This window comes from Nomascus leucogenys, chromosome 22a, assembly GCF_006542625.1.
Source record: "Nomascus leucogenys isolate Asia chromosome 22a, Asia_NLE_v1, whole genome shotgun sequence".
NCBI classification, from domain to species: domain Eukaryota; kingdom Metazoa; phylum Chordata; class Mammalia; order Primates; family Hylobatidae; genus Nomascus; species Nomascus leucogenys.
The window spans coordinates 115,234,116-115,261,568 of NC_044402.1; the positions used below are offsets into that span (position 1 = coordinate 115,234,116).

The 27,453-nt window shown below is 34.9% G+C and overlaps 1 protein-coding gene across 7 annotated transcripts in view; it reads right to left on the bottom strand.

Moving 5' to 3' along the window:
* Positions 1–6,607: 6,607 nt before the first annotated feature.
* BARD1 (BRCA1 associated RING domain 1) overlaps positions 6,608–27,453 on the bottom strand; it is an 83,408-nt gene continuing 62,562 nt past the window's right edge. For 6 of the 7 annotated variants that reach the window (XM_003254038.3, XM_012501991.2, XM_012501998.2 and 3 more), the window contains 4 exons: positions 26,648–26,780; positions 26,000–26,092; positions 11,384–11,481; positions 6,608–9,989 (listed from right to left, as the gene is read on the bottom strand). In XM_003254038.3, coding sequence (XP_003254086.1) covers positions 9,657–9,989; positions 11,384–11,481; positions 26,000–26,092; positions 26,648–26,780 — 657 coding nt within the window. In that variant the 3' untranslated portion in view covers positions 6,608–9,656. The remainder of the gene's footprint in view (positions 9,990–11,383; positions 11,482–25,999; positions 26,093–26,647; positions 26,781–27,453) is intronic. The other variant, XM_012502001.2, reaches the window with a different exon arrangement.

Below are 27,453 nucleotides of genomic sequence, written 5' to 3' on the forward strand. Positions count from 1 at the left end.
TTAGCTAGACACAGAATGCTGATTGGTACATTTACAATCCTCTAGTTAGATAGAAAAGTTCTCCAAGGCCCCATTCGACCCAGGAAGTCCAGCTGACTTCATGTCTCAACAGGAAGCCACATCCACAGGGAAAGGTGGAGAGTACTACATCAAGGGAACACTCCGTGGGACAAAAAAATCTGAACAGCAGCCTTCAGCCCTAGACCTTCCCTCTGACAGAGACTACCCAAATGAGAAGGAAACAGTAAAGCAACCCTGGTAATATGACAAAGCAAGGCTCTTCAACACTCCCCAAAAAATCACACTAGTTCACCAGCCAGGGATCCAAACTAAGAAGAAATCTCTGATTTACCTGAAAAAGAATTTAGGAGGTTAGTTATTACGCTAATCAGGGAGGGACAAGAGAAAGGCAAAGCCCAATGCAAGGAAATAAAAAAAAAAGATACAATAAGTGGAGGGAGAAATATTCAAGGAAATAGATAGCTTAAGAAAAAATAAAAAATTCAGGAAACATTGGACACTTTTAGAAATGTGAAATGCTCTGGAAAGTCAGCAATAAGACTGAACAAGTAGAGAAAAGAAATTCAGAGCTCGAAGACAAGCTCTTTGAATTAACCCAATCCAACAAAGACAAAGGAAAAAGAATAAGAAAATATGAACAAAGCCTTAAAGAAGTCTGGGATTATGTTAAATGACGAAACCTAAGAATAATCAGTGTTTCTAAAGAAGAAGAGAATTCTAAAAGCTTGGAAAACATATATGGGGGAATAATCGAGGAAAACTTCCCTGTCCTTGTGAGAGACCTATACATGCAAATACAAGAAGCACAAAGAACACGTGGGAAAATCATTGCAAAAAGATCTTTGCCTAGGCACACTGTCATCAGGTTATCCAAAGTTAACACAAGGAAAGAATCTTAAGAGCTGTGAGACAGAAGAACCAGGTAACCTATAAAGGAAAACTTATCAGATTAATAGCAGATTTCTCAGCAGAAACACTACAAGCTAGAAGGGACTGAGGCCCTATCTTCAGCCTCCTCAAACAAAACAATTATTAGCCAAGGATTTTCTATCCAGCAGAACTAAGCATCATATATGAAGGAAAGATACAGTCTTTTTCAGAGAGACAAATACTGAGAGAATTCGCCATTACCAAGCTACCACTACAAGAACTGCTAAAAGGAGCTCTAAATCTTGAAACAAATCCTTGAAACACAGCAAAACAGAACCTCTTTAAATCATAAATCACACAGAACTTATAAAACAAAATACAGACTAAAAAGCAAATACAAAAAACAAAAAAAAAAAACAATGTGTACAGGCAACAAAGAGCATGATGAATGCAAGGGTACTTCACATTTCAATACTGACATTGACTGTAAAAGACCTAAATGCTCCACTTAAAACGATACAGAACCACAGAATGGATAAGAACTCACCAACCAACTATCTGCTGCTGAGACTCACCTAACACGTAAGGACTCACAGAAACTTAAAGGGGTGGAAAAAGGCACTTCATGCAAATGGACACCAAAAGCGAGCAGGGGTACTTATTCTTATATCAGACAAAACAAATGTTAAAGCGACAGCATCTAAAAGAGACAAAGAGGGACATTATATAATGGTAAAAGGCCTTGTCCAGCAGGAAAATATCACAGTCCTAAACATATAAGCACCTAACACTGAAGCTCCCAAATTGATAAAACAATTACCAACAGACCTAAGAAATGACATAGACAGCAATACAATAATAGTGGGGACTTCAATATTCCACTGACAGCACTAGACAGGTCATCAAGACAGAAAATCAAAAAAGAAACAATGGATTTAAACTATACCTTGGAACAAATGGACTTAACAGATATATACAAAACATTTCATCCAACAACCGCAGAATACACATTCTATTCAACAGTGCCTGGAATTTTCTCCAAGATAGACCATATGACAGGCCATAAAATGAGTCTCAATAAATTTAAGAAAATTGAAATTATATCAAGCACTCTCTCAGACCACACTGGAATAAAACTGGAAATGAACTCCAAAAGGAACCTTTAAAACCATGCAAATACATGGAAATTAAATAACCTGCTCCTGAAAGAGCATTGGGTCAAAAACAAAATCAAGATGGAAATTTAAAAATTCTTGAAACTGAATGACAGTAATGACAAACCCTACCAAAACCTCTGGAATACAGCAAAGACAGTGCTAAGAGGAAAGTTCATTGCCCTAAATGCCTACATCAAAAAGACTGAAAGAGCACAAACTGACATTCTAAGGTCACAGCTCAAGGAATTAGAGAAATAAGAACAAATCAAACCCAAACCCAGCAGAAGAAAGGAAATGAGCAAGATCAGAGAAGAACTAAATGAAATTGAAACAAAACAAAACAAAAAATACAAAAGACAGATGAAACAAAAAGCTGGTTTTTTGAAATAAATAAAATTGATAGACCATGAGCAAGATTAACCAAGAAAAGAAGAGAGAAAATCCAAATAACCTGACTAAGAAACGAAACAGGAGATAATACAACTGACATCACTGAAACACAAAAGATCATACAAGGCTACTATCAACACCCTTACACACATCAACTAGAAAACCTAGAAGGGATGGAGAGGTTCCTGGAAAAATACAACCCTCCTAGCTTAAATCAGGAAGAATTAGATACCCTGAACAGACCGATAACAAGCAGCGAGACTGAAATGGTAATTTAAAAATTACCAACAAAAAAAAAGTCCAGGACAAGATGGATTTTCAGCAGAATTCTACCATTCAAAGAATTGGTACCAATCCTTTTGACACTATTCCACAAGATAGAGAAAGAAGGAACCCTCCCTAATTCATTCCATAAGCCAACATCACCCTAATACCAAAACCAGGAAAGGACATAACCAAAAAAGAGAACTACAGACGGGTATCCTTGATGAACACATACACTAAAATCCTTAACAAAATACTAGCTAACCAAATCCAACAACTTATCAAAAAGATAATCCACCATGATCAAGCGGGTTTCATACCAGGGATGAAGGGATGGTTTAACATATGCAAATCATGATAAATGTGATACACCACATAAATAGAATTAAGAACAAAAAACACATGATCATCTCAAGAGATGCAGAAAAGGCATTCAACAAAATTCAACATCCCTTTATGATTAAAACTCTCAGCAAAAATGGCATACAAGGGACACAGCTTAATGTAACAGCCAACATAACACTGAATGGGGAAAAGTTGAAAGCATTCCCTCTGAGAACTGGAACAAGACAAGGGTGCCTACTCTCACCATTGCTCTTCAACAGAGTACTGGAAGTTCTGGCAATCAGACAAGATAAAGAAATAAAGGGCATCCAAATCAGCAAAGAGGAAGTTACACTGTCACTGTTTGCTGACAATATGATCATTTACCTTGAAAACCCTAAAGACTCCTCCAGAAAGCTCCTAGAACCGATAAAAGAATTCAGCAAAGTTTCTGGATACAAGATTAATGCACACAAATCAGCAGCTCTTCTATACACCAACTGTGACCAAACGGAGAAGCAAATCAAGAACTCAACCCCTTTTACAACAGCTGGAAAAAAAAAAAAACACTTAAGAATATACCTAACCAAGGAGTCAAAAGACTTCTACAAGCAAAACTATGAAACACTGCTGAAAGAAATCAGATGACACAAACAAATGGAAATGCAGCCCATGCTCATAGATGGGTAGAATCAATATTGTGAAAATGATCATACTGCCAAAAACAATCTATAAATTCAATGCAATCCCCATCAAAAAACCAGCATCATTCTTCACAGAATTAGAAAAAAGTAATCCTAAAATTCATATGGAACCAAAAAAGAGCCCACATAGCCAAAACAAGACTAAGCAAAAGGAACAAATCTGGAGGCATCACACTACCTGGTTTCAAACTCTACAATAAGGCCATAGTCACCCAAACAGCATGGTACTGATATAAAAAGAGACACATAGACCAATGCAACAGAATAGGGAACCCAGAAATAAACCCAAATACTTACAGCCAACTGATCTTAGACAAAGCAAACAAAAACATAAAGTGGGGAAAGGACACCTTTTTCAACAAATGGTGCTGGCATAATTGGCTAGCCACATGTAGGAGATTGAAACTGGATCCTCATCTCTCACTTTATACAAAAATGAACTCAAGGTGGATTAAGGACTTAAACCTAGGACCTGAAATTATACAAATTCTAGAAGATAACATTGGAAAACCCCTATTAGACACTGGCTTAGGCAAGGATTTCATGACCAAGAACCCAAAAGCAAATGCAATAAAAACAAAGATAAATAGCTGGGACCTAATTAAACTAAAGAGCTTTTACATGGCAAAAGGAACAGTCAGCAGAGTACATGGACAACCCACAGCACAGGAGAAAATCGTCATAATCTGTACATCTGACAAGGACTAATATCCAGAATTTACAATGAACTCAAATCAGTAAGAAAAAAAACAATCCCATCAAAAAGTGAACTACGGAGATGAATAGACAATTCTCAAAAGAAGATACACAAATGGCCAACAAACATATGAAAAAATGCTCAACATCAGAAATGATCAGCAAATCAAAACCACAATGTTGATACCACCTTACTCCTGCAAGAATGGTCATAATCAAACAATCAAAAAACAGATGTTGGCATGCATGCAGTAAACAGGGAACACTTCTACACTGCTTGTGGGAATGCAAACTAGTACAGCCACTATGGAAAACAGTGAAGATTCCTTAAAGAACTAAAAGTAGAACTACCATTTGATCCAGCAATCCCACTACTGGGTATCTACCCAGACGAAAAGAAGCCATTACTGGAAAAAGATACTTGCACACCCATGTTTATAGCAGCACAATTCACAATTGCAAAATCTTGGAACCAACCCAAATGCTCATCAGTCAACGAGTGGATAAACTGTGGTGTGTGTATATATACATATACGTGTGTGTGTGTGTGTGTGTGTGTGTGTGATGGAATACTACACAGCCATAAAAAGCAATGAATGAAGAGCATTTGCCATGACCTCGATGAGACTAGAGACTATTATTCTAAGTGAAGTAACTCAGGAATGGAAAACCAAACACTGTATGTTCTCATTGATATGTGGGAACTAAACTATAAAGATGCAAAGGCATAAGAATAATACAATGGACTTTGGGGACTTGGGAGGAAGAGTGGGAGGGGGGCGAGGGATAAAGACTACGAATATAGTGCAGTGTACACTGCTTGGGTGATGGGTGCACCAAAATCTCACAAACCACAACTAAAGAATTTACTCATGTAACCAAATACCACCTGTACCCCAATAACTTATGGGGAAAGAAAAAGAGACAAGAATGTTAATAGTTGTTGTTCCTGAGTTGTGGATTAAGTCAATGTTTCCAAGGCCCAACTAAAAGAATAAACGTAAGGGGTGAGAGAGACGTGGTGAGGATGTGGTGAATGGAAGCTCATGTCTCCTGTCAACAGCATTTGATGTACTTTTAACACTATGAAGGCCACACAAAATAGTTTGTCAGTTTAATGGTCCCTGGATTTTGTGCCTGTTTTCTTCCTTGTGTTTTTATATTCTGCAGAAATTCTTTCTGTATTTCTGAACTATGTAATATTTTTGTAAACAGATTTGTTTAAAATCTCATTTACATTAGTAAGATTCAGAAAAAGACCTTTATTTTTAGGTTACATTATCTTACAGAGCAGGCAAATGGGGTGTGGTTTTGACAAACTAGTGGTATTAATGAAAATATGAGTCTCACAAACTATAAACTAAGGCAGAAAAGATAAACATCCTTGTTTATCCACCTCAAGTGGAGGTGGCAGAAGGATTTATGATATTATGGTAACAGAAGCTTTGCCAGTGCTGTCCAAGGTGCCCCACTTCTGTGTGGAGGCCTAAGCAATCTTGGTATCCACAGTAAATATACAGAGGGGATGAAAGCTAAACATTTTAGTTAAATGAGCAGGAGTGGCTACAGAGATGGGCAAACTTTACCAGTGCAGATGGGATGGTGAGAAGTCAGAAGTAAGAAACTAAGGCCTGGCTCTGGTTGTTGTTCAGGCTAAAACCAGTAAAGTGAATACAGGAGGACACCCAGCAGTCTTGTGCATGGGACACAAGAGCCAGGATACTCAGGACTGACACAAGTTGTGCTACCAACAGCCACTTTTTCATGAGCTTGCTCACAGGCGTCCTGGAAGGCGAGTTGTGAGTGCCTACAGTGTGCTCAGCACTTTCACACATCTTTATACTCACGTGAAATGAACAGTATTGACCCCCGCTTTATCACTGATGATACAGGTTAGACTGTTAACAAACCCATGTCTAACTTCAAAGCCGATTCAGGATCCTCCCTGGGGCTGGAGTATTAGTCATTAACCCTTTAAGCCTAGTCAAAGAACACGCTTTTCCCACTTCTCTCACATCTCCATTCTAATAGAAACTTACAGGTATCAGAAATTGCACCTTGTGCCTTAGAAAGCTACACAAATAATCAACAATCCCAAATTCATAAGAATGTCTGCAGCTTAATTAGCCAGGCATAAGCCTATTAGTTGACTAAAAAAAAATTACAGCTCTTAACTGAAAACAACTTCTCAGTAGTTATTTATTTATTCATTTATTTAGTTTGATGTGCATATCTTTGAAAAGGGTTGACTTATAAAGACATACATGAAGTTTACAATTTGTAGCTCAATCTATCTTCAAAGAAAATGGTGGCTTTTAGTAATTAAATAAGACAAGCATTAGTTCCTACCATTTTAATGTGTTCAGGGTAGGAAACAGAATAGACAATTGTGACTGTAATGAGGTCCATGAACGTTTAGAATATAATTAATGCATTTTCCACACTGACCCATAGAAACAATAATAGGTAATGTGGCCCCACTCTCACCTGTGAAACGTCTTATTCCCACAGGAAACATCAAACCTCCCCAAATATCATCCTCTAGGCAGAGGTCACTTAACTATTAAATTTACAAAGCAGGTGCAAAAAAAAAAAAAGGGGGGGACCAATGAAATAAAGGAAAAATTCTATTTACTAAAATTCAAGTAGCTAAACTACCTCTTAGGTGAAGTCAGTGAAAACCCTCACACATTGCTCATTTACCCTTATTTCAATCATAATTTTAATATACTTCCCATCTGGTTTCTATTTTTCAGCAAGTCAAAAGAAAAAAAAATTAAGTTAGATATAGTAAAGTATTAGCAGAGACAGAAAAATAGCTACAAAGTGGCGGCTGTCAAGGAAAAAGGGAAACAGCTACAAATTCAAGTAGAACTAGAAAATAGCCATGAGAATGTGGAAAAGCTACCAGCCTCTCATTTTTATAGAGACACAAAGGAATCAGTGTGTAATTGTTTCTTAATGATGATTCCAAACTATCAAAGTTATACTGTATTCAGAATAATCTAAGGTAATAAAGTACTTAGTACACTTTAGAAATATTTTTATTCAAAATTAATTAAAAAGCGTTATGTTCAAAAAGATAAGCTTTTGTTAGTTAATAGATTTCCTCACCAAGTCATGTTGAGCCTCATTCAACAGCACAGAATAAGCCAATTTTATACAAGACACAGATATATGGAAACACAAATAACTTTAATGATTTGTGGTAAAAAAGAAGGAAGCTTGAATCTATGATTGAGAAATAAAAAATAATTACATGTATATCTACACAGAAAGTACAATCGAAAGTTTCAAGAGCTTAACACAAACTAACTGCTGTCAAATATTTAACAAAAGCAAAGATGAAACTGCTTAACAGTCAGGGAAAAACAACAAAAAGGGAAGGGTGATAAACCAAGAAAATGAATGACAAAAACTGAGCAAGAGACCTCAAAAGTGTCTTTACAAACAGAAATTCAGATGCAAGGAACAGACACAAACCTGTCTAAAATGTGACCTATGAAGCAACAGAAAGTGACTTAAAGTCCATTATAAAAAATGACAACCAAAACCCCGGAGAGTCTTAAATTATTTAATCCAGACATTACCTAACCCCTCGGATTTTTGTTTGGTGCAATGGTGTTCATCACTTTCTATCAGAATGAAATGTGGGACAAATGCATTACTGGTTGCAGAGAGTGTTTCAGAGCTAATTCACCCAGCAAGGTCAGGGTCAAAAGGTTATTATTTTGTTCATATATTTCTTGATATGAAAAAACAACATGTCAAAGAATTAGAGCAAAACGTATTTTCAAATGACAAACAGAATCTCAAACTTTCAAGTAAGTGCATCTTAAGATGTTGATGAACTTCAGAGATTCCCAGTATTTTAAAACTAGGGATATTCTATTCTGGTAGTTATCAAACTGTCCTCTTTTGTTCATGAGGAACCAAACTGGCAGGACTCTCAGTGTCTCCTTCCCCAAGTCTTTAATTTTATAAGTATATTCAATGTCCAGGAAGGAATTATTAAATAATTCTGCTTCTTAAAAAAATGTTTCAAAATAATCTAATGTATCCTTGTTGATTCGTGAATAAGAGCACCCAGAGCAGAGTAACCTCCCCAGGTCTGGCCACTCTCAGGTGGTATCCTGCCCACTCACTGAGGCCTTGCCTATTTGATATAAGTAAGCCCTCCCCATGCCTACTTCTATACTTACTGTATGGCCTTTTGTATGATCTGGAAAAAAATCTGTTGTAAATCAAGTAATCACCAACTTCTGCCTCCATGCCAACCTAAAAACTTTAAAAAAAAACTTTTCCTTTTACAAAGGAAGAAATTAAGACCTTCAAAATTATTTTACAAATACCAACGAGGTTTACCAGAAGAAGACTGCTTCTTAATTTAAAGTAATGATGTTAGACTGACAATTTGTTAGACTGGTCAGACCTTTTAAAAAATATTAACATTAAAATGTGTTAGAGAAAATGCTCTAAGTATATATACATATGTAGCAGATAAACAGAGTTATAAATTGATAGTTATAAGCAAATGTACAGAATAAAAATATGTACCATGAGCCTAGTGTTGATTTTTACCCCACACACAAAAACACCAATGTTAAGGATTAAATCACGATTTCCTGATGAATATACAAGATAAAAAACAGGGATAAAAGTATAGAAACAGACAACAAAGTAAATTATAGGAAAAGAAATAAACACAATATAGGATAAAGACAATTGCAGATGGGAGAATTTAACACCTATGGTGGCACATTTAAACCAGATACTCTTTTTTCAATAAAGCCAAAATAAATTGTTTGATAATATTCTCCTTACTTAAAAAAAAAAAAAAATGGCAAGTTTTTTCACTGGTGGCAGGTATGGATTTTATTAAAGAATATTAAAAGACTCAAACAGAAATGATACCACTTGTCTATTTAACCAAGATTCTGGTGTCCTCTCATTAATCTTTGATACCCAATAATCTGAATAGAAAGACATGATGAATCAAAAAACATGCTAATTTTAAAAAGAAAAAGCTTTAAAAGCAATCCCAGCATCTAAATGGCAAACACACCATGAATTAGTAATCTGGCATTCGACTTTTTTTTTTTTTTTGATTCAAAGACAAATATGAATGACTCTACCTATTTGTGAAAATGTGAACAATTAAAAACAGTACAATGACTGGGCTCTCACAAACTGTGCAAGTTCAATTTGAAATGTTCACCTGGTATAATATTCAGCTGTCAAGAGGAAGCAACTCAAAGGACATCACACAGTCTATAAACCAGCTCGAAGGAGCCTTCCAGACTTTGCCCTGCCGAACCCTCTCTGGGTGATAATTAGACAAATCTTCATAGATGATATACTGTGTGCAGAAGCGCTGATCAGAATCGGGTCTTGCATGGTATGCGACTGTATTGATGGTCTGAGTCACGTCACTGTCTGGCTTGGGCTTTCTACTGAGGATCTGGCCCCCACCTGCAGTGACGAGCTTAATAAGGTTGTCCTTTGGATGGTGTTTGAAGGTTCCCCCCAAATAGAAGTAGCATCCATCAAAAAGTTTTGGCAACTGAAATAATGAGAAAACATTTGTTAAAGGCAGATCAAAATACTGTATTCAAAAACACTGTATATGAATGAGGAAAATAAAAATGCAGGTTGAGTATCCCTTACCTGAAACATTTGGACCAGAAGCATTTCAGATTCAGAAATTTTTTGGGTTTTGGAAAATTTGCATATACATGAAATATCTTAAGGATGAGACTCAAGCCTAAACACGAAATTCGTTTGTTTCTTGTACACCTATGCACATAGCCTGAAGTAATTTTATACAATATTTTCAGTAATTTTGTGCATGAAACAAAATTTTGACTGTGTTCTGACTGTGACCTGTCACATGAGGTCAGGTGTGGAATTTTCCACTTGTGGCATCATGTCAAAGCTCAAAAAGTTTTGGATTTTGGAGCATTTTAGATGTTAGATTAGGATTGCTCAATCGGTAATAATTATGAGCAGCTAAGACGCTACTTAATGAGGTGCCAGGACAAGTTACATTTCAAGCATACTAACTGGATCAAGAAAAATATTTAGGCAAATAGGGGCTTCCTATTTACAATTTTTTCCCTAAGATTCAGTTACCATCTTGGTTCCTTTTCACTCTTCTAAAATTTTAGATGTGCTTGGTAAACAAAAACTATTCATCAAACTTTTTTCATCAGGATGTTTATGCTTATTTGGTGAGACTTAAAGCCCCCACAGCTCCCAGCTTATTTGAAATAGGCTTCAGAGACACCAGGCTAAACATAATTAAATTATAAGAGCAACATCTTTTCCATGGACTTTTATCCAATTCTGCCCATCCACATTCAGATCCTTACATATTACCAACCTAAGGTCTCCAGGGCAGCCGCCATGGGGGTGTGCCCTCCAGGGTTCCAGAAATATATTCACGGGGCACAATAGATTATTGTGCTGGGGCTAGGGATCCAATTAGCTATGAAACACACTTCCGTATGCTCGTTGGAAATAAAAAAAAAGTTTCATAATTCCCTTCTATGGAAATTTTCTTTGTCACTTCTAATATACTTACATATATCAACAGGATAATGCAATATTATCCATTAAAGCTACAATATGTGGCCATAGAGACATATGGTAGCTAAATCCGAGCAGCAGCTGTAAGTCTTCTTTCAAGCTACTTCCTGTATCTGAGATTTACCTCAGATTCTGAAAGGTTTATGGGAATGTTCAAGATGCCAAAAATCCATTAACAGTATGAAATTATTACCTTCTGGATTTTACTGCTCATCATGATCATCTTTCAGAATCAAGTGCTTGAAATAAGCACAATTAAAATTTTAATCAGTCACCTGTAGCTGTTGAAAGGGCAGAAGTTTTTCCTGATGGTGATAATAATAATATGTCATAGTAAGAACAATGAAAGTTGTATTAAAAGAAAAATACCAGCTGTTCTCTGTTGAGCCTGCTTCTGTGTGGACCTTCAGGAATTTCATACTTTTCTTCCTGTTCACATACTTTTCTTCGGAGACATGCTTTTACCCCTGACAAAAACACAAGAATTAAAGCAAAGTAAGTAACAAGTGAACATTATCTCTCTCATTAAAATTAAGCAGTTTACCTAAGTGGTTTTTCTTCTTCATGGCAGTTTTTAAGTATTATTCTAAAATGCAAACAGAAATCTTACTTATGCCAAAACAAAACAGAATACAACTGGTTTTCCCATATAAAGAAAATATTTTAAAAAAACTCTTTCTTTGGAGGATTAAGCCATAAGTTAGTACTGAACACTAACTGTAATTTTAATCTCCTTTCTGAAAAACCTAAGCCAGGATACTATTTCAAAGACAAAAATAAAAGTCTACATTTCCACTCATAGCAATTACCCAAAATTAAGGTGAATAAAAAGTCCATGATACAATAACCTAAACTGAGCACTTACCATCTATACTGCTCATTTTGGCAGTTATATGTCTAATCGTCTGTTAAACTGTAAGTGATTTGACATGAAGGAATGTGCTTTAGTCTACAGCACCTAGCTCAGCTAGCCACACAACAGGGGTTCAACAGTGCTTGCTAAAATAAACAAGCAGAGCTTGGGATAGGTTTGGCATGTGACAGGTACACAGAGGTCGCCAGTCTAGAGATGATTTGGTTGGGCTTTGCAGGAAAAAAAGCATTCTTTTGATGGCCTGAGTAAGTCTGTTCACAGCTTCAGGTTAAAAAGCAAGAGCAATAGAGACAGCTCAGCCTGGCACTGTTTAGTCATTCCACTGCTTGGCACCTGGGAGGGGAAGCCCTAAGTAGGGCCACTGGCTGGCAGCCAGTACCAATTGTCTCGCTAGGCTCTAGAAATGAAAGGAACCCTCAGGATGCCCAGGACCAATCATGAAGGACATGGTCAGCTTCAGCTAGAGACGACATCTTGGATAACGCCTGTTCACCATCAAGTGAGGGAACTGATGGCATGTATACATATTTATCATGCTTCTGTTCTGATGGCATATAACTAAACTAAATTTGAGATTCGGAGTTGAAGGACTTGGCTATCCCAATTACTTGTTCTGGAAGCTTCTTTGCCTATGGAAATAAAAAATGAAAACAATGTTTTTCACTGGGCTTCTGTGGATAAAATGCAAGAAGCATTCTAAAAACTAGATCCTATAATGAATTATCTTCATTATAAAAACAAACCCTCCATACAATTTCCTATTTGTCTTTGAAGTTGTTTTGCTCAATACTTCATTTTATCACTGAGGGTTAGGAACCATATATTATTCACTTATGCATTCTTCAGAATTTCATACACTTTCCAATAGAACAGGAGTTTAATAGCAGAGGGTATCAGGAAAGTTGGAACAATAACTCAGGTATCCCCTTCACTGTCTAGTGTTGTTAACGCAAAGGAACAAAAGTTTTTAAAAATTCACTATGGACACAGCATTGACAGATTGTATCCACACCAATAAAAATAAATAATTATATAGCACCTGTAAGAGTTCAGAGTTACACATAGTTTTGAATATCAAACTGTTATATCCTGTTATCACTTGATGTCTAATGGCTTAAAATGATCAGAAAAAAATCTATGGCTGCATAAACATATACTTTAGATTGAGGATTAGACATATATGTTGGATATACTACAGTGTTTTGGAAACCTCTTGAAAAATGCTAGTGATAAAGTTCTGTCCAGTTGATCCCTATTCACTTCAACAGTAAATTGATTCCAACACAGGAGTGGAACCACTACTCAGCATGTAAACTCTGCATACGCCTGTAAAAGGGCTTCTTTCTTGACTAAAGGGTGGCCAAGAACCAACAGTTCAGAACTGCCCTGCGATTGCATCTAATACAAATTTAGATTCATTTGTGTATGAATAAAATGTATTTTGACCTATGATGATTTTTTATTTATTTTTATTTTTTATTTTTTTTGAGATGGAGTCTTGCACAGTTACCCCGGCTGGAGTGCAGTGGCCCAATCTCGGCTCACTGCAAGCTCCGCCTCCCGGGTTCACGCCATTCTCTTGCCTCAGCCTCCCAGGTAGCTAGGACTATAGGCGCCAGCCACCACGCCTGGCTAATTTTTTGTACTTTTAGTAGAGACAGGCTTTCACCGTGTTAGCCAGGATGGTCTCGATCTCCTGACCTTGTGATCCGCCCGCCTAAGCCTCCCAAAGTGCTGGGATTACAGACGTGAACCACCACACCCCGCCGACCTATAATGATTATCTTGAGCAAAAACTTATACTGGAGAAGATAAAGAAATGCAATGTCTTCCACGAGTGAATAATGGTCCACTTTAGACTGACTCAGACTTTATGGCAGAATCGGTTTTAAACTTTCTTCTTTATTACCCCACACTGACACAATAACAAAACTTCAACTGTTTACAGGAGCCACATCTGCAGAATTTGGAGTAAGTGACAGAACTGAAAAAACTGGTACTTTCTGAGGAAAAAAAAAATGTGTTTGAGTCCGCTTTATAAAATGTTTTATTTATTCTAATCTTGTAACTTGAATTTTGAAAATACCTAGAATCAAATGACTTACGAGGTAGAAAAGACCCTGAAGAGCTAGTACTACTTTGTTTTATAGATCTGCACAGTGAAGTGCAGAAACATAAAGTGACCTGCTAAGATGACTAATAGCAAAGTTAAAGTGAACCACTTCCTAAAGCAACAGACTTCCTCTTCGGTGCTCTTCCTATATCATATTTCTAGGCCAAATATCCCTTATCTGAAGTGTTTGAAACCAGAAGTGTTTTAACATTCAATTTTGTTTTGGATTTTGGAATATTTGCATGTACATAATTAGGTATATCTTGGCAACAAGACCCAAGTCTGAAAAAGAAATTCATTTATGTTTCATATACGCTTTATACAGATAAAGCATATAAGAAGATAACTTTATATACTATCTTTAATAATTTTGTGCATAAAACAAAGTTGTGTCGGCGTTTAGACTGTGAGCCATCATGTGAGGTCATGTGTGTCATGCTGGCACTCAACTAGTTTAGTATTTTAGAGCATTTTGGATTTTCAGATTAGGAATGCTCAAACCGTGTTAAACACCTATTATGTACAAGAGAAGTCATAATCTCTTCCCTAAGAAGAAAATTCCTGCTGTTTCCTGTCACTTTATTTCAGTAATCTAATCCTGAACTTTCATTAATATTAGTATGCTCTATCTCAGAGCGCTTAATTTTAAATGAAATTTTATTGCTTTATTTTCCTCTGTCAACAAGCAATCCACTATCAAATTTAATTTTTCAAGACATTTAAAATTACATCCATGTTTTAAAGATATTAAGGATGCCACTGAGATAATCTCAATCATGGTATATCTAATAACAAAGAAAACTCCCTACTCTTGTCCAGAAATTCTAAGAACTTCACATTACGTAAATTTCTGTTACAAAGTCAATGAAAGAAAAAAGGTTAATAGCTTATACATAGACAAACATGAGAAGATTCGTTTTTCAGATTCAGCTTTTCCCTCTTTTCCTATTTAAAATGGCTAACTTTTCAAAGAATAACAAATGTGGGAGCAGATTTGATTGTCAGAGAGATAATAAAATATTCTTTTATATTTTGCATCTATTTCAAAGGTTAAAAGCAAAGATAATAGGTTTTGAACAAAATGTTTGAATGAAAAGTTGTTTCTGAAAATAATGGAGGACCAATATATTTTAAATATTAAAAAAATAAAATATTCTGGAAGTATTAATGATTTACATGTATTAGTGAAGTGGTATTCAAAAATACTAATAAAGCAGGAAATAATACACAGCCAGAGTTTTGGCCATTTATAGCTCTTGTTAAACAAATATGAAATCACAACATTAAATATGAAAAGAAAAAGTAGAATATCATTAGAAAATATGGAGTAAGTTGTTCCATTGTTACTTCTCTGGGTTTAAATTGAGTAGAACCTGAGTATAATTTATTTGATTGTATATAAGTTTATTTTACACCTGTAAATACTACCAGACAGAACTCTCTTCTTATAAATTATTATTAAGAGAACCATGAGAACAGTATCATTCTATAAAAACTATGAATGCTATGTTACCTAATATTCATCCAATGAGCAAAATACTTTACTATAGATTGAATGTGTACATTGTGCAGTGCTCTGAAAACTTTAATTTTTCCATAATCTAGAATAAAATACTCATAAATCATAAGGCCTAACCAATCCAATGCTAAAAATCACACACCAATATTTTCTGGTCAAAGGAGAAAAAAAAATTCTTAAAATACCAATTTATTCTATTCTGTTTTCTTTTTACTTTTCTAACTTTAAATGACCAAGGACACAACTGTTTGTTCTAAGAAAAGATCCTGATCAAAATTACTGTGATAACAGCTACTAAAAGTACTTGTATCCCTCCCCAAATCCAGCAAGAGTAGTAGAGTCAATGCTCATTATCTACAGTAGTTATGTTCTATAAAGATGCTATGAACACCGATTAGTGAATAATGAACCACTGCTGTTAAAGGAAATACAAGGTTATGTTTCTGTGGGCCTATGGTTCCAGCATTTTCATCAACTGATCAATACTTACCTTTGTTTTATGTATGTTTCGGTTTATACACATTATTTATTGTATACTGTTGACTCATTAAGATTAAACTTAGGGCCAGCAGTACTACAGTTAAGGCCTTAACAAAGCTTATCTAACACAGTATTTAATATTTTCCCTGAAAGGCACATCACCATCTTCTTGAGCTTAGACACACAAAACAGCACTTCAGTACTGTATTATGAGGCCATTTTAAATAATAAAATCACCAACAAAAACACAAAAATGCAAAACACATGGCATCAATAGACTGTGAAAGGGCCACTTGTTTACAGCGTGAGGGCTGAAAAAAGGAGGCAAAGTATCACCTTGTTTGACATCAGCTGGGGACACACTTGTTTGGCAACTAAAGTTCTTCACTACTCTGTACATGTCTACAAAAGCACTGTGAGTATTGATTTGGGGATTACAAGAAAAATTTTAGCAAGTAAGAAAACTCACAAACACAGAATCCACGAACAAGGAGGATTTACTGTATATTACTTCCAATTCAGGGGAGGGAACTGAAATGCTAAGAAGTTAACTTGCTTAAAGCTGAATGCAGCCATTAAGTGGCAGAATGGGAATTTGAACCTAAATCTGCTTAGTTTTCTAAAGGCTGTGTATTTCACACTGAAATATCACTTTGTGGTACACAAGATAAACCTTGGGTATTATCTTAGCATGATGTGAATATGTCAAATGCTTAAAAGTTGCTTAAATTGAGAGTTCCAAGATGTTGTTTATTATAAAAAGGTCAGAAGACTAACAACTGAATACTCCATCTCTCCAAAAGCAGAGATTTGTCAAGACACCAAGTCTTTCCTGAATTGGGTCATTAATGCAAATTCAAATTCAACACTCACACTCAGGACATCTATGACTACCTATCATGTCAATCGTAATTTGTTAGTTTTATCTGCGTTCTATTTGGCTCTCAGATCTCTCTCCCCCATTGTTTTTAATATAAAAGTCATATTCACCCAAGGTTGCTAAGCTGAATTTCTGAATCTTATAATTTTAAATTATCACAAATGTGCTTTGAAAATTGTTTACATAAAATAAAAATTATACTCTAAAAAGGGCATAAATTTTAATAACCACTCACTGAATTAAAAACTTTCCTAATAAAGCTAATATAAAATAATAACTTTATTATACATTGAAAATGAGACTCAAAATTCTTGACTGGGTCAAAATACCATACTAGAAGCACTGCCAGTGTGCTGGAATTATGTCATATATTGTTTCTATATGAAAAATAAAATCAAAAACCATCAGGAATCCAGTGAAATGGTTAACTCAAATTCACTATTTTATATGTAATTTTTTTATTTTCCTCATTACGTAAGCGGGTATTCCCCTTCCCAATGGTACTTACAGAGTATTCATAATTCTATCTTTAACTGAATATGGTGGCACAGAAAGCCAAGGACTGAACATTCTTATGATATCTACTGTATCAAATGAATGGCTAATGTCTAATTGCAGAATTAAGTAGGCTGTGCTTATGCCAGCTGCTTCTCCATTTTATGGGTTTATTTGACTGATTATTGACAAGAAACACATTAAAATGGCATCTATTGCTCCTGACAACATGCTGGCATTAGTCAATCAACAGAATTTAACCTTAATAGATACTAGAGTCCAATAAGTATGGCATCAAGAAAAATGAGATGGCAGATACTAACAGGGCAGCATGGTACTTCCGTGAGAAGGAGCTAGTGTAAGTCTTAATTCACTAAATATTCTGTTTCATGGGAGTTATGTAGTAACTTTCTGTAAAGTAAGGCAAATCCAATGCTCTAATTACAATGATTGAGTTAAACAAATACATTCCTCTAATATGCTTTTACTCCAAGCAACAATTTGCAAAATCCTGTGTCACCTAAGACCAACTAAGGAAGAATGAAAGTAGCTCTTTTTCTTTTCCTGAAAACAAAGGATGTTTCCAGGTCTATAACTACATTTGAATGGTGGCAAAGTGTTTTGTTAAAGTTGCTGTTATAGCATAGAAAATCTCAAGAATTTTTTCAAAGCTGGGAGTGACATCTACTTCAAGGATTGTGACTCAAATGCCTACAAAAGCCAGGTAGATTACATAAATGTGTGAAGAACCTGGTGTGAGGTGGTAGAAAGCTATGGAGACTATAAGAAACATCATACCTAAATATATAAAAATTATGTTAGACAAAACCATAGACATTGTATTTCCTTCAGCCCTCGGAGTCCTCAGCCTGCCGATTTGAAACTTCTGATGCTTTGTCTAATCAACCTCTTTTTATAGATAAGGAAACTTAAGTCCCAAGAGATTTAAGTGGCTTTCTCAGTGACATAACTGAGATGAGAACTGAAATATCCTCCGTGTCACAGATCAAGTTTTTTTGTTCATCTTTATTTTTAGTTGGATCAATGTGTTTACTCAATCTGACATGCTAAGGTTGCCGCTCTCTAACTTGTTATCTGAAACTGTGAGTTTCAGAATGATGACATACTCCGTAGACAATACCACAGTTACAAATTCATATCAACTTCCTACGGAACCTTTTTTTAAGACAAATCAATTGAGTTGATTTACTGAAAAGTAAATAAGAATGAAATGCTTTAAAATACTTTCAGCAATTCAAATGGTGATACATTATCAATGCAATGGAAGAATCTACCAGCCAAACATTACTTAATTAACCCAAGCCTAAATAATGACTAACATTTTAAGGTTTTATTTACTGAATAGAAGTTAAGCAATCTGCAGCAAGAATTCTTAACCTATTTTCCATTTAAAACACAGTTACATCTTAAGATTTAAACTATTTTATATTTGTAATAAACAGTTAATAAAGTCCATAATTATTCCATCAGTTTAGTAGAAAGATGAACTCTTATACTTCCTTTTGAAGAAAAAAAAAGCAAAAATACAAATACACGACCACATTTTAGCTAGCTTTCTTGGCTAATAATTTCCTTACTAAAATTACCTTGCATGAGTATGTTGTTATTTACGTAAACATAACTTATGCATATGCCAGAATGATACATACTTGAAAATGTGTCAAGCCACTAGCCTTATAAAATGTATGCTTTATTTCATCTTTGTTACTTTTCATATGTTCCTTTATATAGTTGAAGGTTTTGACTGAAGCCATCACTTTGCAGAAACAAAGGGATGAACTACTTAGCTATTAAAACTAGAGATTCTTTTAGCCCAGGTGTATTCCTGATCATGTTCTCCATTTTCCTGAGATCTTATTAATTTTTTACATATAGGTAAGCAGCCCCATTTCTAAAGTACTGATTAACCCAAAGTCATTAACTCAAAGTCATTAAGGTAGCTCTGTCTACCTTAGCAAAGCCTGGAATTTTTGCATAATAATGGAGCTTATGAATTCCAGGGCTACAACACTTTTCTATAAAGAAACTTGCACTGTACAGAAGGTATTCTTTTATTCTAAATTTCTAATAACCACTCTCTCCTCCTACCTCATAAAAGCATATACATCAGTAGATGTGTATTTCTGTTTTAGCTGCATGGACCACTGACGATGGTCATGGATTTATATTAAGCTTACTTTTCCTATAATAAAAAAAGATAACACAAATGAAAGGAAATTTAAAAAAGGAGGGGTGTTCCTGAATCCACAGTTATACAAAAATGATGAGAGAATACAATGAAGATAGACGAAAACTTCAAAATGGAGATCTGTTAAATGTCCAAAGGAGGAGACGATTATTAACTCTGCATGGAGAGTCATACTTAGAATTTTCTCACTCTTCAAATCCCAGAGTAGTAAACAGATCCACATTTTAAAGAATTTTTAGGCCAGACCTGGTGGCTCACACTTGTAATCCTAGCACTTTGGGAGGGCGAAGCAGGAAGACTGCCTGAAACCAGGAGTTCAAGAACAGCCTGGGCAACAAAGTGAGATCTCTGCCTCAATTAAAAAGAAAAAAAAAATTGGCCAGGCATGGTAGTGAGTGCCTGTAGTTCCAGCTACTCAGGAGGCTGAAGCAGGAGGATCACTTGAACCCAGGACTTCATGGCTGCAGAGAGCTATGATTGCACCACTGCACTCCAGCCTGTGTGACAGAGTGAGCGAGGGAAAAAAGGGTTGTTATTCTTCTGGAATTAACGGCTATTTGTAACTGAAATAGCTATGGGAATCAGAATTAACCACTTTTAGTCAATACAAAATATCCTAAAAAAAAAAAAATTAAAATACAGAATCAAACATCATTATTCTATATGAAAACAAATGTTCTAATAAAATATGTGATTAGATCTAAACTAAAGATGTTTAAATTAGGGATGTGTGTCACTCAAGATAACAGTAAGTAAGTAAAATAAAAATTAATGAATTTCCTTTTGATTCTATTAAAAATCAACACCCAGATTGTAAAAGCAAAACAAGTGTTTTGCAAATGATTTTAGACTTTTTAGTCAAGTAGACTGTAACAGCACTAAACTTTAGTAAAAAGGGAAATCACAATAGGCAGCCTACAACAATGACAAAAATGAAAAAACAGTGGCATACTATCACTGCAATTTTTGAAAAACTTAAGTAAAAGAACAGAGAAATGAGTTTGAAATTTGAAACTTCCATGGCCAAAAGTGAAAGGACAATGAAATAAAGGCTGAAAATATAAAATAAAATAAAAGGCTAAATGTTCCCATTTAAGATTGAAGATATCTCATTAAATACTGTCAAAGGTCATTAAATTCTGGCTCCATGTAAGTATCATTTAGTCATTATTTATTTTTGACATTTTAGTAAAAATTCTGGCTATCAGTATATTTATATGTAGAAATACATTTCTTCACATGACAATATGTGTAATTTGCTATTTTACTTAATGCATTGAGAAGCAGGTCAAATTCTATTGCAAAAATATATTATTATATCATAAACTTTTCTTAGGCAAAACTTGCATATCAATTTTAAGACCTTATATTATGAATAATAATATCAAAATATTAAAATAGTCTGTCTCTTGTATTATGAATAATATCAAAATTGTCTGTCTCTATATAGGTATGGTTAAAAACCAAACACAGTCTAATGTCCAAAAATTCTAATTATTAGAAAACTCATGCTCAGTGTTCTTTTGAAGTCATATATTAAAAGTTCAAATTTTTATGTAAAAAATTCGGTTCTGATTAGGACAATCACCATATTCAAATGTATTTGCTGGCTATCCATTAAACAGGTATAAAAGACCTGGTGTATCAGATGGGAGGAATAAATACATGCAAGTTCTAATTTCCCTAATTAAGACTAAAGCCCTTCCCTATCCAATTAATCTTTAGAAAAGTGAAAATACTTCCAATTATTATTACAACTTGAAAATTTGAATGTATTAATTTATTCCTAGAGAACCTAAATTTGATCTAACAGGCACAAATTATTTTTTAAACTGTTATAAACAAATAGCCCTCTTCAGTAACCCACCAATTTACTACTGTTTCTTTATTTTTTTACCCACATGCGTGCACACATTTATATATTGTTGAAAGTGAAAATATAATTCTTTGATGTGTTTAAAATTTAAACAATTATGTTTTTCATAATCTTTTAGTCTTAATATTTATCATATTAAAAAATATGCATTTTTTCCAGAGAGTATCTTTAAACATTTCAGAATTTTCCTAATCTTTCATATGTAGGTTATATTCTCTACTTCTTGCTATTAGAAGTTAACACTGCAAATACTTTTTCTTTCATCTGTATTTCTTGCACAGGGTAAATTCTCAGAACTGGGACTATTAGATCAAAGGATGTTATTTTTTTTTATTCTTAGACAATCTTTGGTGGAAGCCTTCTGTCAGCATAAAGTTGCCTAATCAATCTTAATTTATACGAATGTTTTGGTATTTTTTTTATAATTAGCAAAGTTTGTATAGAATAAAAGTTGCATTTAATTTTAAAATTCCATAGTACTCTCAGTATCCATTTAAAGAAGCAAACTTGTGAGAATTTGTTTGAAAAGAATGTGTTAGGCTGATTATGAGGTTATTTATTAAATGATGATGTCATGATTGTCTTCTAGGGTCCACCTCTCCTCAGCTAAAACAAAAATGAAAAAACAATTTAGCCCTTCCCCATCTCACAGACATAAATCCAGTGTAAAATGTCTGGCACATTCCTTCAGTAATTCCCTTAGGTACTGGGGAATTTTACAACTTCTACAGCTGCAATTTTATTTAAACTTAGATGACAGTGGGGAAGATGGAAAGATTATTAACGAGAAGATGACAGCCATCTGTTCTCCCCTTCATAATGAGATAAGAAAAGAAGATGCAGAATTAAATTTCTTTTAGAAAAAAGGCTAAGATAGAAAAAAATTTTGAAAGCGGTGTACTAAAAGGTCAGTAGAAAACATTTTATCTTGGCCTAGTTTGCATCTTTAGGATACAGTTTCATCTTATTCATACTCTATGAGATTAGTAAGATGACTTGTTTATATACCTTCTATTCTTTCATTCTTATCACCTCTTTAATACCAAAATCACCCTTGTATGAGGGTGGTTACTAATGGCCTGTGAGAAATTAGCACCCAGACTAGGACTAAAGTAGAGTCTCCCTCACCAATTTGATGTTGAAGGGGGGACTTTTCTTATCTATAGCTCCTATTTCTGTAAAATATAAAATAAATATCATTCTGTAAAATATCTGTAAAAGAAATATAAGATGGACTGGATGGTCTGTAAAATTATGGCTTAGTCTCAGAATCCTCATGCTAAGTTCATTAATTATGGCACTATAAGATACTCTGCATAAACAATGTAGGAAAGTAAGAGATATTAACCAATTAAGACAGAACACTTCAACAGAAAACTTCTCATAGTTAAATCTGGACCCAATGGATCCAAATCTTTTGTATAATTCTTTTTCTTAAATTGTTTAGTTTATAAAGTGAGTTGATTATCTACAGAGAAAGTTACAAATAAAATTCTGCTTGAATCTATTTGGTTTATGAAAAATCCCATGAAAAGTTAATATGAAAGTTTCTTAATAGTTAATCCTGAAGTTTTGTCTACCAGCAAGTTAATGGACAGACTCAAACATGAGACCTAGTTTTAAAAAGTCATAAATCTTTAAAATTAATTGTGAAAGCTTTGGTCCACCTATCATCTTTTAATATGAATGGTTTTCAAATAGTTTTAAATAGCTCTGAAACATTTTCAAAAATCAAACTGAGCCAGGTGCAGTGATATGCACCCGTAGTACCAGCTACTCAGAAGGCTGAAGCTGGAGGATTGCTTGAGTGACACCTCGTCTCTTAAAAAACAAACAAAGAATCAAACTGAGATGCTTGGCACTGAGAACAGTATAGAAACTATGAGGAATATATATTAGGAAAGAACCATTTGAAGGTTCTTGCCTTCTTTTTGTAAACCCAGTGACTATTTAAAGGAAACATCTCAAACTTTGAATCTGTTTCTCTTTGTACTCTATATTATAAAATATGACGATATGAACTTCAGTAAGGGATTCCATCCATCCTTTATCCTAAAAGAACCATTGATATTAGAGGATGTTATTCACTACTGTGAGAATCACCAAATAGCACACTATTAAGTTAGTCTGAGTCCATCAGTGGTTCTATAAAAATGACACAGCCAAGATATTAAAGTGACAAAACCTACATTTCTCAAAGAAGGCAGATTTTATGGAAATGAATCATGTAGCCTGTATATGTAACCAAATGCCACTTCAGCATATTCACAAGAACTAGACTGAAAAGTTAAGTGGTAAATGTCTTAACATTCAAAATTTCGTATGGCTTCTTTATTACTGAGACCTTATGATGATGAAAATCTATTTCTTCCTATAACCACTGGAAAGGTTTCTGGCACAGGTTTGATACAAAAGCATCCCTACTCATGAAACCATTTTAAATGAATTTTTTAAACACTGAGGCTCAATAAGACTTTCACAGATTTAAAAGGAAAAAGAAAGTTCAAAACTAAGTGAGACAAATTAGTCCAATTACTTATACTTCTCAAACTCATCATAACTAGGAGGGACTAATTAATAGGGATTGATGAGAACAGATGGAGTGGCATTGCTAGTCACAGCCTCTTAGCTGGATCAGACTGCATCGGTTGTGACAAGCATTACAAGAAAAGAAGTGGTAGCTGTATTTGAAAATGACATGAATACCAATTGATGAAAGGAAACTGTTTTACAAACCAAATCAACTTCAAACTACAGATTAAATTAATAACATAACTAAGATCTTGATAAATCAGGCATTCTACCATAAAACCTTCAAAGCACAAAGCCATAAAACCATTTTTATAAACTAATTTTAATCCATCAGTTGCTTCATAAAGAGTTTCATTAAATATACCCACTGTTCTTTTTTAACATCTTATTTAAAAATCATTATAGTCACAGGAAGTTTCAAAGGAATGTACAGAGACGTCCCACGTACTGTTCCTTCAGTGTCCAATGTTAACATCTCACACCGCTATAACATAATACCAACAAATTGACTTCAATACGATCCATAGAGCTTATTCAGATTTCACTATTTATTTTTTTTGAGATGGAGTTTCACTCTGTGCAACTGGAGTGCAGTGGCACCATCTCGGCTCACTGCAACCTCCACCTCCTGGGGTCAAGTGATTCTCCTGCCTCAGCCTCCCAAGTGGCTGGGATTACAGGCATGTGCCACCACGCCTGGCTGATTTTTCTATTTTTAGTAGAGAAGGGGGTTCGCCATGTTGGCCTGGCTGGTCTGCCTGCCTCGGTCGCCCAAAGTGCTAAGATTACAGGCATGAGCTACCGTGCCTGGCCTGATTTCACTAGTTATAAATGCACTTGTTTGTGTAATTTTATCTCAGGTAGTCTTGTGTTACATGACCACCACTAACATCAAGATACTCAACTGTATTGCTCCCCACATTCCTCCTTTGTAACCACTAATCTTTGTAACTACTAATCTTTTGTAAACAATTAATAAACAAAAAAAGGTCAAACCACTGTTCTATGTTAGCCACAGTATCAAAAGTAGATACGTTAACTATTAAGGAGTAAAAAATAATCGTGTATGAGCTTTCTTTTCATTTTAAATCCCAAGGGAATCCAAGTAGAAATGTAAACGAGTGACAGCAGGGAAGGTGACAGGCAGCTCTGAAGGTGGTGGTGGGCTATCAGCAAGAAGACGGGAACAGGAATACATTTTCAGTGGAGGTCGAGATAGTTGGTATAGTGACTCCAACTAAAGTAGTAAAAGGCAGTCAATTTCCCAACAGCTTCCTAAAAATATTGGATTAAATTAACTAAGACCAAAAGGGTGCTATGCAGGTAATCATAAAGGAAAAGCAATAAATTGCTTTCATTTCACACACGTCATGCAGTATATTTAAAACATGTATTATTAAATTCAATATATCATTTAACAGCAACATGAATTGCTTAGGCTTAAAAGTGTACTATGTACTCCATTTACTTTTCATTGAAATGGTATTGTAGGAAAAAAGACTTTAAAACCAGAACATATATGTATACATTTACTAAGCATATCTAAATGACACCATAAATATGAGAAGCTTTTTCTTTTTTCTTTTTTATGAGATGGAGTCTCGCTCTGTTGCCCAGGCTGGAGTGCAGTGGCACCATCTTGGCTTACTACAAGCTCCACCTTCCGGGTTCACGCCATTCTCCTGCCTCAGCCTCCTGAGTAGCTGGGACTATAGGCGCCTGCCACCATGCCCAGCTAACTTTTTGTATTTTTAGTAGAGATGGGGTTTCACCATGTTAGCCAGGATGATCTTGATCTCCTGGCCTTGTGATCAACCCACCTGGGACTCCCAGAGTGCTGGGATTAAGGCTTGAGCCACCACGCCTGGCCAGACGCTTTTTCAAAGTGCAGTGACTAACCAGAGGTAAGAAAATTAACATCAAGTTCCTTAATCACAGGCATTAATAACCATGAAAAAACAAAACTAGTCTAATTCATTTCTTAATTCTCTCAAATCCAACACTTACATTCAAATTTTAGAATCCAGCATCCATTGAGAATCCCAAGCATACACTTCAAGGTACTTTGAACTGCATCACCAGGAACAACAACATGAGTTACTAAAATACAAAAAAAGCAGTAAGAGAAAGATATAAGCCAAAGTATTTCTTTGGCCTGCTTTTTATAACTCATCTATGTTTTGTAAGCTTGTATCTGAATCTTCGAAGGCAACAATTTTTACATTTAAGTGTAAGACTACTTCTATACAGTATCTAGTTCTCTAACCTGGCCATCAATACGAAAAATCAGATCATAAACCATATCTCTTAAAGCCATATTGGCAAACACAAAGTTTTATTTTATTTTCAAATTACAGCTAAGGGATTATGACATTACACTGCACAACAATTTATTTGTCATTAGCAAAAGTCACAAATTTGCTCTTCTGAAATACTGTCTGTCCTAAAATATATGCAAACCTTTAAACTTTACGTTTCCTAACTACGTTGTCTATAAGTAGTTTACTACTGAAAAAAAATTTAGATTCATTACAAGATGCAAAGTATACAGCCATCTCCCAATGGCTAAAACATACATAAATTATCAAAGGTAGTTCTCCAAAAGGATCATATATTTAACATTTTTTCTACCCCCCCAAAATTCAAAATCCTCACCTGTACTGTCAAACTCAGTACATTTTTTAGCCTTAAGAATTGCTGCAAGCTCACTGAGCATTTTCTGTTGTTCTGAAGACAGCCCACTGCCTATAAGTACAAGAGGTCCATCCCTACGCTGCCCAGTGTTCATCTGTTAATGTAAAAGGAGATGCCACAGTGTTAAAAACATTAGATGACTAGACAAAGACATTAAACAGACTGTTACTTGATATAAGCTTGAATTTCATTACTTAGTTTACTCTAATAATTTTCAATAATTTCCATTGAATCTACACCCAGAACCTTTTAAATAATTTTTTTCTCTTTATTTTTCCCTCAAGAAAATGTCAATTGTGATAGCTCTCTATACCCAGGGCATCTCATTTCTTCAATTTTAAATTGGGTCTCTCTAGGGTTTTACTTCATTCTGTCACCAGTAAGTCTTTTTCTTTTCCCAAGTAACCTAAAATACCCACTTAAAATCAGCAATTCCCTATTCCACCTCCACTAACTTGTCCCAATAGAGTTAAATTCAAACTTGGTCTGTTTAGTTTAAACTGAGATTATCTGAAAAATTAAAGAATGCCAAGGCTTCTAGAACAGTGCTGACCTCAAAGATAGAAAACAAATTATTATCAAAATAGTAACCCCTCAAAACTAAGAAAAGACAAAAACAGACAAGTTAATCCAAAACTTAGGAGATCAGATCCATAAATAGTAAGAAGTCCATGCAGCTCACGATTAAGAAAGAAGTGCTCTAACAAAGACTAATAGTTTCACTTTAAAATCTAGACTTAGAATTCACAGAAGACAAAAAAGACAAA